Genomic DNA, 14,786 nt, shown 5'->3' on the forward strand with positions numbered 1-14,786 from the left:
TGAAAAGTCTCCAATACATGAACTTTAAGATGAAAAGCCTCCAATACATGAACTTTAAGATGAAAAGCCTCCATTACATGAACGTTAAGATGAAAAGCCTCCAATACATGAACTTTAAGATGAAAAGCCTCCAATACATGAACTTTAAGATGAAAAGCCTCCAATACATGAACTTTAAAATGAAAAGCCTCGATGATTTCAGTTCTTCGCAATATTAAGTAGGATTATCTTTGCTCAGAAGATTTAACGTAGGACAAAGCTTTCAGTCACAAACTGAAATGATACGAATTGCAGGAAGCGATACGATTGAAGGTAATGATACGAGTTAGGGGAAACGAAACGAGTTAGAGGAAACGCTGCGAGTTAAAGAAAACGATGCTTGTTCAGCCAGACATGCAGGCTAAACATGGCTGGCAAGGTTCAAGATATAAAAGTTTATATGGAATAAAAAAAAAATATTTTTAAATTCAAGACACAGCATGGGCCTGAGCTTGCATTAGGTTATTTGGTAAGCTATACATAACGACAACGCGTTTGAAGGCCAAATAAAACCTTGCCAAATTCCAGATACTAATGGATGATGAGTACAATTGTTTAAAGTTGCAAAGGTAAGGATGGGGTTGGTGCCCGGACCTAATTTATCACTACGGCATCATGATCAGAACTTTCATTCTCAAATGTGAATTTGCCTCGATCCGTAAACGTTTGTGCACAAGGAAGATTAGTTCCTAAAGCCAAGCGGGTGCATTGTTCACACAATATTGTATGCTATAATAACACCGACGGTTTGTTTCTAATTAGCCTCGGAGCACTTCGACAAAGTTTGTTTTGAAGACTCCGTACGTTAACATTAGAAATTTCGACCGCTTTCAGAATTTGCATTTTTCTCCGGAAATATTCATTCTAATGCTAAAACATGTAAATCATAAATTTTTTTATTCTTGTTAATAATAAGCCTTTATATTGTCCATAAAACGACCTATATTTAATCTTATAAACCTCTGTATCGAAAGAATAACCGTTCACAATTAATTCCAATCAACAATCAATTTCACTCTCATGACATTTTCTATAGTTATTGAGAATATTTTTTAAAATCATTTTGATGATAGCTTATCACTATATATTCTACAAGGAATTATGACTGCCACGTAAACGAATGTTAATATCCACAGGTGCGACATAGACCGCGCTCCACCGACATCATTCTGAACGTTGATCAAAGCCAAACCAGTGAACTCTGTCCTTTCCAACGTCGTAAAATTAAAACTATGTCATTCTTCGGAATACCAAGCATATACATTTGTACCTCAAACTGACAGAAGTTACATGGTTCACGAAAATGCCTGACAATAAAGTTACATTACAAAAATTACCGACCTACCAAAATTCGTTTTAAAAGCGAAACGTTCGATTTTCAGAGCAATCATTGCAGGTTGATTAGTCCCAGGAACTCATTTTTTCATATAGCGTAGACATTAGTGATTAACCCAATGTATTCTTTCGCAATTGATTTGGACTCTAACGACCGAAGTGCTGAAGCTGGGGGAGGGTTCTTGGGATTGGGCTAGTGCCCCCTCCCATCAACTAGGTTGTCTGAGGGAGCGTTGTGAACTCGCCCAGCGGGGCACGGACGGAGCCATGGCTGCCAGCGATTTTCCTGCAATATAATGACATTTTGTGGATTTTCCTAGCATTCAAATACTATTCTTCACAGCTTTTTGGCGCCCTTAGACCTCTGACGTTCGGGGCAAGCGCACCATTCCCACGCTTCGCCACGTTAGTACCGGTATTTAAACGATGATTCTGCCTAGATATTTTTTTCTTCTTCAGAGCCGAAATATTATCAGAATTTACATCGAATTCATCAATGAAATAAAATAGATGATAGATCTAGCACCAGTGGGCTTGGAGTTGTAGCGAGGGTCATAATGTCTTACAGTTTATTTCTGATCAGGAACAAGTCTTTTTATTTGTTTGTTTTATTTTTGTTACACAAGTTTCCAAATTATATGGATATCAATATATGATAACATGAATGAAATTAAGAAGTTTTTTTAAAAATTTCTTTTGAAACGGGATTGGAGAAAATAGGTGAAATTTACTTGCTATTTAATTAGTTCGTTTAGAACGTTTAAGACTGTTTTCGGAGAAGCCAAGAATAAAAAGTTTTGATAAATATACGTATCACATACGGTAGAATCTCGCCTTTATAAAGATACTAACACACGTGGATTACAACGGAAATGTCTCCTCGATACAGAACTGTATAATAAATGTATTTATGTTATACAATGAAATAAATTATTGTTACTATAATCTTCGTTTGGTACAAAATATAAAAAAAATTGAAAAATGTTGAATTCAGCAAACCATTTGAAGCATTTCAATTACTAAAAATAAGAGAATATTTCAAACGCGCTCGCGTACGGGCATGCACGTATCGCAAATTGATGAAATTGATCATTATCCTTCCTCCCCAGACTCATATAGTTCATCTAATTTACAGCAGAAACTTAAAAAAAGACTCCTAAAAAAGCCACACCCCCCAAAAAAACCCTATAGCATTCAAAGAAACATTTCATCACATATAAGGAAAGGTGGCTGTATTCACTCGATATAAACAGTCAGCTTTGATGGACATTACAACGCATACTGTGTATCATATTGACTATGCTTTCACATACGGATGTGTCATGTCAGCTCGATGATAGAGTGGGATAGCCTGGGATTCTGTTGGTTCATATATCTATCCTTGTAAAGGATAGCTACCTGTACTCTAATCGTCCGAACGCGAGAGTCGTGAAGTGTTTACCATTAAAGATTGCTTCGTCTGCTGTCATGGTAATGATAGATTGCACGGTATAAACAGCTCAACCGAATTAACGTATGCTTGTATATAGGATGTAAGCTGATGGTTTGGCACAAACAAATTTTCGGACGATTATGCTACAATCACTAACTTATCAGAGAGACAAAATTGCTGAGTTTCGTGTCCACTACGTCCGGTTTGTACATCAAGTATATAAAAATCAATAACAACAGACACATACATTTCTCCAGAGGAAACCATACCAAGTTTATATTTGTATGTTTATATTTGTATGTACGTTTATATTTGTATGTATGTTTATATTTGTATGTTTATATTTGTATGTATGTTTATATTTGTATGTATGTTTATATTTCTATATTTATATTTCTATGTACGCTTATATTTGTATGTATGTTTATACTTGTATGTTTATATTTGTACGTATGTTTATATTTGTGTATGTATGTTTATATTTGCATGTATGTTTATATTTGTATGTATGTTTATATTTGTATGTATGTTTATATTTGTATGTATGTTTATATTTGCATGTACTTTGCTTGTGTGTAAAATCATAAAGTCTTCGCCATGCAATACATTTCTCATTCAATTTTTCCTTTTTCGAAATGTGTTGTATATTTTTTTTCTGGAGTGCCAATTTTAAATTGCACTGGTTAGTAAATAACTTTCTGTTGTTTGTATGGAAGTGGAATCTCAAAATCTACAGATTGAATATGCAAAACTAATTATTTCCATAAGTAAGGTTGTTATTAATATTTTGCGATCTGTTATCTAAACAATGGCGCCTGTATAAACTTAGTGTTTTGTGTAAATCTTTCCAAATGCACGTGTTCATCACACAAGTATGATTATCAATACGATTTGGGAAGTCTTCAACTTAAGTCCCGTTCTGAATAAGTTAGCATGCATAATATTAACTTACAGGTTCAAACATTCAGTTTATTCGGACTTTTCCACATTTCCTTTTTAAAATGTTCAAGCAGAAAACATGGTCCCCCGCATATAGGAGGAAGGGGTGGTGGTGGGTGGTCTGGATTTCACATCTAAACATATTTTGGACTACATCTGGAGAACTTAACAGCTGACCACTACATGTTTGCCTCTCTCCCCAGCCCGGAAAAATTTCTTGCCAGAAAATATCTGTATCATTTATCATAAAGATCAAAAACTGGTAATTAGATCACATTGTGTCTTTTATAAGATGTATTTATCCAAACAAAATTAGCTGTGCCATTTCTGTTTAATAAATACAGGTCTAGTCTGGCGCCAAGGTTTCCCAGGTACATGCTCACTTTACAGCAAAATGTATTGTTACATTGTTCTTTTATGGGGGGAAAATACTCAGTATGGAAGCTTACTGTCCAATCCAGACTAAGAATTTTCGTCTTTCCTCATCCCCATACTTTTGAATTTTATTATATTTTTAAACTTTTAAAAGCAGATCTTCCTTATCATTCCTACCTGGATTTTGTAAATATTTATCATGATTTGAAGCCATGAATTGCTTTCATTTGATAGCTACTGTCGTTTGAGTACAAGAGCCAATGTCGTCAGAGTACAAGAGCCGTGGCCAATCCAAGCCAGCAATCTCAGAAATCTTAGATTTCATACTTTTGGAAGACTGCTTTTCTTTTCTTTTTCTTGTTTTATTATTTAGTTTATTATTACCCCATCCCCGGCTTTCTCTGTATTTATTTTCTCTGTGTTTATATGTACATTTCTAGATCAGGATTATTTTATCGGACAATAGAATGGTGTTTGCTGTAATATTCTTTTAAAAGTACAAGAAGTGCGTGTATATATACATATTTATTCACGTATACGTACCATATGTTGTTTACACCACTGATTCTTTTAACATACATGCATACATACATACATACATACATACATACATACATACATACATACATACATTTGGATAATGTATGTATTAGTCTGTAGAGAATATTGTTTCGTATGTGTCATTGAGCTCTTTCTATGATCGCGCCTGTGTGTACCTAGGAAATGTTTGGAAAACGTACAACAGAAACTATTTGGGAAACACGGAGATTACAAGTCTGTGATGCATGTAAGCTAAATACGAAGCATATCCTATCGCATCCTGTATTTGACCAACAAATGGATAAATATAAGACATACCATGTTTGATTAGTGGAGGAACATGTATATAACAGCATTTAGATGACAAACAAGTTCTTATCATTGTTTGGATATACATGGGAGGGAAATTCCACTGAAATATTCTGGTGTGTCACCAAGTCCGTGAAAGGCGTGTCCATATATATATATATATATATATATATATATATATATATATATATATATATATATATATATATATATATATATAGAGAGAGAGAGAGAGAGAGAGAGAGAGAGAGAGAGTTGCCAAATGTATTTTTATTCTATCAATACACGAACATTTCAGGCTTTGTAAAAATATGTTCTCAACACGGAATATGTTTTGATTTTTGGTCAGTGAAATATATGATAAGAGATATAGTTTGGAGAGTGGTACCAGAGATATTTTATGTTTTTTGCTTTCTTTCTCCACTATTTTAAAGACCCGAATTTCAATAGAATGAAGTCATTGTTCCAACCGAAATGTAAACAGGGATTGAGTGAGGAAGAAAAACAAAAGGAATATAAAAACTGAACGAAAAGCAATGATGGTAATATACTTTGTTCCAACATGCCATAACCTTGCATTTTCACAACGATGTTGTTTAAATGGACCAACTACTGTATTCGTGTACAAATTACATATGTTTGGGAAACGTACTATGCGTGTTCCGTGCTTGCTTGCTTACAAAGTTCTTGGCGTTCCTGTATTTCAGTTTTCCGGTCCCGGTGTTCTGGGATTGAGCTGTTGGTTTTACCTCTCAATACGTGAGTTCGAGGCCTCTGTACAGACCACAAAGATGTCAGTTCCGGCGTTCATCTTAATGGGGGCTGGAGCGGCCATTATTTTTATTGGCATAATGGGCTGCATAGGAACATTCAATGCAAATAACTGTCTACTGGGACTGGTAAGTGTTGCAAGGACAATAATAAGTGATTTAAATATTATAATACATGAAGACCAGAATGGATTTATTTCTGGTAAACTTACTGGGGAAAATATTAGAATAATATATGACATTCTTTTTTTGAAACAAGAAACCAAGATATACTTGATGTAATTTTGTCCATAGATTTTGAAAAGACATTTGATACAATTTCCTGGAAATTCGTAAATCAAACCATTATATTTTTCAATTTGGGTTATTCAGTACAAAAACAGAGTGCCAGGGCAAATAATCAACGTATTATGACTGCCATTGCCTAAATCAAAATGCAAGATTATATCATCAGTTCATTTAGACTGGGGTCAATGACCTTTTTAAGTTTAGGCGTACTTTTCTTAAAGTATAGGATATGATATTTAGGATTTAAATTTACTTGAGATAATGATGAAGACACCAGTTACTCTTAGTTTTTATTAAATAATTTTTTTTACTCTGTATGGAAAAGGTAAAATAATTAATACCTTAGCTGTATCTATATTTATACATCAGTTTCAATATTTGACCTATCCGTCCCAATTTCGCACAGATAAACTTAAAAATTGTTATTAAAAAAATATTTGGCATTCAGGTTGATATCTTATTCAAAGACATGTAACTTCTCCAAATTATAAGCATGTCAGTCATATATATATATATATATATATATATATATATATATATATATATATATATATATATATATATATGGATGGATCAAATATAACATCATTCATTGATTCAACAAGTTTTAGAAAATGTTCTAGAATCATGGCAAGAATTGTACTAAGAAATTAAGTTTTTATAGAAATGAAGGTATTTTGATTTCACCTATGTCATGTATTTTAAATACATAAGGTCACAAAATATTGGCATTAAAAGGACACTCATAATACTATCCGTATTGTTTGGTGTTAAAGATTGGCTTCCATCCTTCTACTCTTATGATAAATTAAAAATAATCCATGTCTAAAACAAAATATTAATATTATATCAGTGCTAAAGAAAAGTCCTCAAACTAGGACAACTGTAATTGGAAATGAAAAGGTGACGGTTAAAGAATATAATAAACATTTTGTAGTAAGTCATGCTATCTAATTACCACATATTTTAATGAATGAGAAGAATGCAGAAATTCTTTTATAATGTAAGTACAGAAACGAAAGGAAAAACAAACAAGCAAGCACGATTTAACACGAGAAATATAGATTTTGGCATTATATTTTCAGGTCAAATAATTCTTTAATGTTCCATACTTTCTCACATTGATGTTATTAAGTTGGGTCTTTTCAAATTTAAATATTGCATACAAGTATATGTTCAAATTCATTCTTACACAAGCCAGACTACGAGATAATGATACATGTATTTTCTGTGAATCGGAGAAGGCAGTTGTAAATGTCTTATTTCAATGTAGAAGAGTAGGTACTTTATAAATTAAGTTAGAACAGTAGTAGAAGTCAAATTTTAAAAGTCAAAAGATATTTGACGAAATTTAATTCAGTTTTGGAAAATGGTATTCTAAGCATTATTTACTTTCGTTCCGTAATGACCAAACATTTACTTTATAGATCAAAATTTTCCAAATCACCTTTAAATTTTAAAGTCATGATTCAGGCTTTTAATAAATATTTTAAAAGCTGAAAAATATATTTCAGAGGTAAAGCAGTTCAGTAAACAAGTCTTGTACAATAGTCAGAAATACTTTGATACGCAGTTGATAAGACTCTTGTTGAGTTTCGCACAATGCTTGTAAAATAAAGCACCAAACAGACCTCGATTTTACTACGGTATTCATGTGCTTGTAAAAAAAAGAAGCAACAAACAGACTTCGATTTTACTACGGTATCCACGTACTTGTAAATTAAAGCACCAAACAGATTTCGATTTTACTACGGTATCCATGTGCTTGTAAATTAAAGCACCAAACAGACTTCGATTTTACTACGGTATCCATGTGCTTGAAAAATAAAGCACCAAACAGACTTCGATTTTACTACGGTATCCATTTGCTTGTAAAAAAACAAAAAAAGCACCACAGACCTCGATTTCATTACGGTATCCCTTTGCTTGTAAAATAAAACTCCACACAGACTTCGGCTTCAATCCGGTATCTTTTTGCTTCTAAAAAAAATAAGCACCAAACAGACTTCGATTTTACTACGGTATCCATGTGCTTGTAAAATAAAGCGCCATACAGACTTCGATTTCACTACGGTATCCAAGTGCTTGTAAAATAAAACACCAAACAGGCTTCGATTTTACTACGGTATCCTACAGGTGCTCGACGCGAGCTTGATGTTGAGAAAAAAGAAGAAAAAAACCCACAATAATCTGAAGGAAAAAATCACACAGAGTGACATAAATATCTTAGATTACCCACATGAGCCGTTCTGACATAGGACCCTCTCTATCATAACATATAAGGGAGAAGGTACGGAACTTCCATATACTTCGTTTCACCCATGACCCTCGATTTCCTTCTGCTATTTCCGTCTTTAAAGGTGCACGACCATATTATATGGCTTGTTTTACTCCTGAGACATTTTTCTATTCATCAAGCCATTATTGACTTTTCTGCATTATACCAAACTGAAGTTACGGGCCCCGAAACGTGCGATTTTCGCGAATTTTTACTGCTGAGACAAGTGCGTGCACATTTGAAAACCGGTGAAAAGAGCTACATGTACCATGTTTACGACTCTACGATGCGTCCCTTCTTGAATCACAGAACAGTGGTAGATGCAAAAGTAAGTTTTTACTTACCATTAACTCGATTCAACTTTAGGAATCCTGTTCCATACAAGAATTAGACATTGTCTTCTTCACTGCACAGACATCGTATACATGCGACTCTATTTTCAAAATAGGTAAACTATGCAGCACACACGTCAACGTCGAAATACGACTAATATGATTGGCTCAAAAGGTTATACTTATTATTACATGAGCTCGGACTTGTCTCAGAGTAAAAATTCGCGAAAATCGCACGTTTCTGAGCCCGTAACCTCAGTTTGGTACAACGCAGAAAAGTCAATAATGGCTTGATGAATAGATAAATATCTCAGGAGTAAAACAAGCCATATAATATGGTCGTGTGCCTTTAAAAACGGAAATAGCAGAAGGAAATCGAGGGTCATGGGTGGAACGAAGTATTTGGAAGTTCCGTACCTTCTCCCTTATATATTATGATAGAGAGGGTCCTATGTCAGAACGGGTCATGCGGGTAATCTAAGCTATTTTTGTCACTCTCTATGATTTTTTGCTTTAGATTATTGTTTTTTTTTTCTCAACATCAAGCTCGCGTCGAGCACCTGTGCGGTATCCATGTGCTTGTAAAATAAAGCACCACACAGACCTCGATTTCATCACGGTATCCTTTTGCTTGTAAAATAAAACTCCAAAAAGACTTCGATTTCACTACAGTATCCATTTGTTTGTAAAGATAACGGACCACATAGAATTCGATTTCATGATGTTTAACTTTTGCTCAGTAACGGCCTTAGCAAACGCGGCGCCCGATTTGGATCATGCCCCCCGCCCCCCCCCCCCCCCCGCTCATAACGCGCCGGGCCCGCTATGAGCACTGCATTTGAAAATAAACTTTTAAACAAGTTCTGTATGATATTGAACTTAACATTTTCTTCCATTGCTTTAAAATTCATTTATCTCTATAGATATTGTTTTAAAAATTACCAACACGCGGGGCCCCTGTGAGCGCGGAGCCCGCTAGGGCTAAATCGGTCCAATTGACCAAAACCCGGCCCTGCATTTGCTTGTATAAAGTACCAAACAGACTTCGATTTCATTACGGTACTTATGAAAGAGAATTTGTTTGTATAGTAAAACACACATACACACACACACACACACACCTGTCTGTGTTGGTTAGAATCTCGTGTTTGGTCAATGTGGGTATGTGAGAAAGCTTGACAGTAGCTTCTCGTGGGTCGGTGGTTCTTCTGGGGTTTTCCCGGGTTCTTCCTCCACCATTTATACTGGCCGCCATGTATAGCCTATCTTGTACTGAAAAAAGGTCGTTAAACCCTACTACAACAACAACAGCAACACACACACACACACACACACACACACACACACACAGAGGTTTGCCGGTATCTACAAGAAAAGTCATACAGGTCACTTATTCTCATTTTCTCATCTTAAATTAAATATAAATTGTTGTTTTAAAATACGATGTTAAGTTTGTTTAACCAAAGTCTATTCAATTCTGATTATTGAATGCTATGCTGTCATCAAGAAACCTGCAAACAAAAATGATCGATAACTATGGACTTTCACAGTGTTGGCCAGGTACTAAATTGGGTAAAGAAAAGAATACTTCGAGTCTAATCCTCGCAAAAGAGTGTAGTACGAATTTGTTTATCAACATGCGTAGCTTTCATTTTGACATCACAGCGAGTGACACTCAATCTGGGTTGTTTTGGATCGCACCTTCAGGTTGAACTCCTACTGCCCACGTACTTGAACATTGATTCCGATGTATGTTCTTCTGGGTAGGTGGGTGTAAATAATGACCTTCCTAAGGAATATGGATGTATGAGGTTCAAAAATAAAGTGACTAAATTGAAATTTAAAGATATGTATAATCAAATACTAAACAATCACCACCTCATTACTGAAATAATCGGTGTTGACCGACTGCATGACCTCTATGACTTTTACTTTAACAATTCACACATATCGTAATGTAATGTTGTTTTTATATCAATTTGTACAACAGTTTGTATGTCTCTCCATCTACTTATTCTAAAAAAATCAATAAATAAATAAAAGTTTTTAATGATTCCCATTTTTCAGTAAATTTTCTTCAATATTAATGTTAGCTTAATGTTTAAAAATTTGGGAAGAACTTATATACCGATCAGATTGAAATGTTACCTAGAATGTTAGATTTCTAAATGTTTTTCTCATATTTATTCTTATCATTCCATATGAATTTCACATGAAGATAAAGTAAAACTATATTTTATTCAAAAGAAAATTATTGTTGAAGACCATTTTATTTAACAGTTGAGATAGGTCCTGTATTCATATATGACAGTATAACGAAGGTGTGTTTCGTAACGTTAAGATAGGTACTGTACTACTATATGTTTTATCGCATTATAATGAGAATGTGTTTCTCAACCTGCTTTTTTTATTTAATATTTCATCGACTATTCGCTCTCTGAATCAGTATGATGGAAGCCAACAAATACCTTCCACATTTCCTGTTTTCACACGCTAAAGTTGTAATTTTCGTTATCTTTGGATGCTTGTGCCTTTACAGTTGCAGGGAAATGTAAATTAATTTTGATTGTCTCCAGTTAAAACTATTTTTTATTTCCTTTGAAAAGCGTTAATAATCTTTATTGATTTGTTAGCCAGGCTTTTGTCTCTGTGAACTCAATGTTTACTAGAAAATGGGCTTCTTGTCGAATTGGCGAGACCTATAGGTGTTAATAGTGGGGTAATTATAAAACAAACATAGGTGTTAATAGAGGGATAGTTATAAAACACACTTAGGTGTTAATAATGGGATAATTATAAAACGCACATAGGTGTTCATATTGAGGTAATTATGAAATTCCGATTGGTGTATGTAGGGGATTATTGTACAAAACTCATAGGTGTAAAAAAGGGGATGATTATAAAAGCGGTTGATCATGAAACTATACAACCTGTTTTGTTGATTTTGTGGTTTGATTTTCCTTTTTGATTTTAATTTATTGATATATTCTGTCCTCTATTTCAGTATATGTTTTCCCTACTTCTAGTCTTCAGTGTAGAGTTTGCCGCCTGCATTCATATTTTTGTATTTTATGATGAGGTAAGTCAAATTCTGTTTTGCTGAATCTTTCATTCAAAAAAAACAACACAAAACCATGACTTATTTGAGAACTGATGACTTCATATTTGAATAAAATAATAATAATAATAATAATAATAATAATAATAACGATGATGGTTATTATTATTATTATTATTATTATTATTATTATAAGTAGTACTAGTAGTAGTGATAAGTTATAGTAGTAAATAGCAGAATTCTTTGATGCCATTTATAAACTATTTAAGAAACATTTCAGTCTGGAAGTTTGAACGCAAACTTTCTCACTCCACAAATCTTGAGTGTAATTGTTGATCGCACACTTATGACTATATTGTAAGTAGATCAATGTCAAGGTCAAATTTTCACTACATACATTAAACTTACAAACCATTGTCGTGTTTTCACAAACATATTCTTTCCTTGAAATGATTTTAAATCCTGTGCAAATTCAGATTAGGTACATACAGACTTTTTAAAACGGTCCAAATATTAATTCACGAAGTATAATATTCCTTTACCAGGGGATCTGTGTTCTATGAGAACAGATGATTTTCTCCATTTCTTGTTCTTTGTGCTCAATCTTGACCTCATGAATTTTTAAAAATTATTATTTTAAAGCTCGTATTCGCCATTTAGACTTGAACCCATGAACGCCTACTTCAGATCTAATGTCTAGCAAAACTCACTTGGCTATTTGTAATTTCATCTGACTCAACAATATCCACTGTGTATATAATGTTACTCGGCTGTAGGCAGTATACATTGTATATATATTATATGTTACTCGGCTGTAGGCTATATATATATATATATATATATATATATATATATATATATATATATATATATATATATATATATATATATATATATATATATATATATATATATATATATATATATATATATGTTACCCGGGTGTAGGCAATATACACTGTATACTCGGCTGTATACAATATATATTGTATATATATTATATGTTACTCGGCAGTAGGCAATATACACTGTATTTATATTATATGTTACTCGGCTGTAGGCGATGCGCAGATCTTACGCATTTAATATTTTGTTTTTCTTATGTACGTTACATTTATTAGCATATCTCCACGTTTTCCAGTTGTTTACCAAACATGTCTTATTTATACGGAACTTTGGTTCAAAGAAAAACGCACTCGGGTAATTGTGTTTATTCACTGGATAAAAATACATTCGTATTTCGGTTATGTGAAACAGTTACGTATCAGTGAAATAAATTATTAATTTCTCAAAAGATATTCTCATTTTCTTAAATGAAATTGGAAATTCTGTTACCTTTGTCTTAACAAATATTTAGTGAAAAGCTGAGTGGTTTTTTTTGGCTGGGCAGACTCCGAGGATGGCCTGAACAAAATCGGAAGAGTTAAAGCATGACGTGTGATGTGATAAGATTCCCAAGAACAAGTACGGTGATCGGGGAGGGTGACGACGGATTAAATTGCTTTTGGGGCGGGAGTAGATAACTTTGAGAATATAAAGGAAAAATTCCTGTTTTGTCTAAGATGAACATCTATACCGAACAGAGTTATGTCGTTGATTTCTGTACTTAGTTTAACACCGGAACAAACTACGCGAAACTAGAAAGGCTTTGAAAATATGTCGAGGAAAGGTTTACATCCTGTAATCCAGACCACTGTCAGCTCAATCACAATTCGTTGTCACTAATTGGTGCGAGTTAGTCGAAAAGAAGGTTTTGTACATATTGTGAGTCTCTGACACATTATAAATTTTAACCGAGTCATTTAAACTTTCTATTTATTCGACAGTTAGTAAGAAAACAGAGAAAACATTTCGGCACAACATTATTTCCAACGTTTTTTTTTTAAAGTTAAAAGCTATCATTAGATGTTGTTTATTTCTTTATGTCGCCCGTCATTGAGCAAACACAAACACACTTTGATCTCAGTTTTTGACACCAGCAGTAGCTTTTAGATTTTTGCCTCTACTTGAGTAAGGTACAGGTTTTACGAAATGCCATAAAATCATTGACTTTGTCATTATCACTTTTAAATTGAAATTAACATACGAAAGAAAACAAAGATATGCAGCCAAATATGTACAACTGTAGTCCAGATGGTGCGAATAAAGAATGCCTGACGCAGTGATAATATACACTTGTAGTCCAGATGGTGCGAATAAAGAATGCCTGACGCAGTGATACTGTACAACTGTAGTCCAGATGGTGCGAATAAAGAATGCCTGACGCAGTGATAATATACACTTGTAGTCAAGATGGTACGAATAAGGAATGCGTGTGCGGTTATACTACCAAAATGCAGACGATCAATCGATATCAATTCACTAGATCTATTTTTTTATGAAACTTATCAGGACTAATTCCATGCTGAGAAAGACAGTGATTAACTCATTTACTTAGATATAAGCGCGTTCAGTTTATAAGAATAAAAATAGAAATTTTCGTTTTAGTCCCCTCAGAATATCATTAATCAATATCAACAACTGAAAATCACTTGTGGTTTGTCAATGACCTGATAACTTATACGGTTGCTGTTTGAAACGGACGATACAAACCAACTAAATCCAAATGAATCACTGTCTCCACTAAGTTTAACGTCATTGATTTAGTAATGCATGTAGTTCACACCGTTTTTACCTCTCAGTTATACTTAGGTAATAAATATGAGATCGAGTCTGAGACTTTGCTTCCATTGGAAGTAGCAGTATAGACAGTGGCTCCACCTTTACGGCGGTAGGTTTTGTTGTTGTTGTTGTTTATTTTGTCTATGCGCCATCGCTGATATTGTCACGCACGAGCATACATCGGTATGGGTATTTAACAGTGGTGTCAGGTCTGACTGTTTTGGTCAGTTTCTTCTACCCTCGGGGAGTGTTATTCTCCCAAAGACTTTCATGAAGAATTATGAAAAACAGCACAGACATATTCCAGTAACATCAACGAAATCGTTCATAAATCATTCACTGTTACGTCTGTGGTGTAATAATTTGCACAGCAAAAAATAAATTTTTTTTTTTTAAAATAACAAAGCAACCGTAAACCTATTCCAACGAA

At 33.8% G+C, this 14,786-nt stretch overlaps 1 protein-coding gene across 1 annotated transcript in view; it reads left to right on the plus strand.

The window, feature by feature from the left end:
- LOC149785067 (tetraspanin-6-like) overlaps window positions 1-14,786 on the plus strand; it is a 99,685-nt gene that overhangs the window by 26,126 nt on the left and 58,773 nt on the right. The window contains exons 2-3 of the mRNA XM_089931182.1: window positions 5,677-5,868; window positions 11,642-11,716. Coding sequence (XP_089787308.1) covers window positions 5,677-5,868; window positions 11,642-11,716 — 267 coding nt within the window. The remainder of the gene's footprint in view (window positions 1-5,676; window positions 5,869-11,641; window positions 11,717-14,786) is intronic.

Source organism: Sinohyriopsis cumingii, chromosome 13 (assembly GCF_028554795.1).
Source record: "Sinohyriopsis cumingii isolate HCF-2022 chromosome 13, ASM2855479v2, whole genome shotgun sequence".
Taxonomy (NCBI): domain Eukaryota; kingdom Metazoa; phylum Mollusca; class Bivalvia; order Unionida; family Unionidae; genus Sinohyriopsis; species Sinohyriopsis cumingii.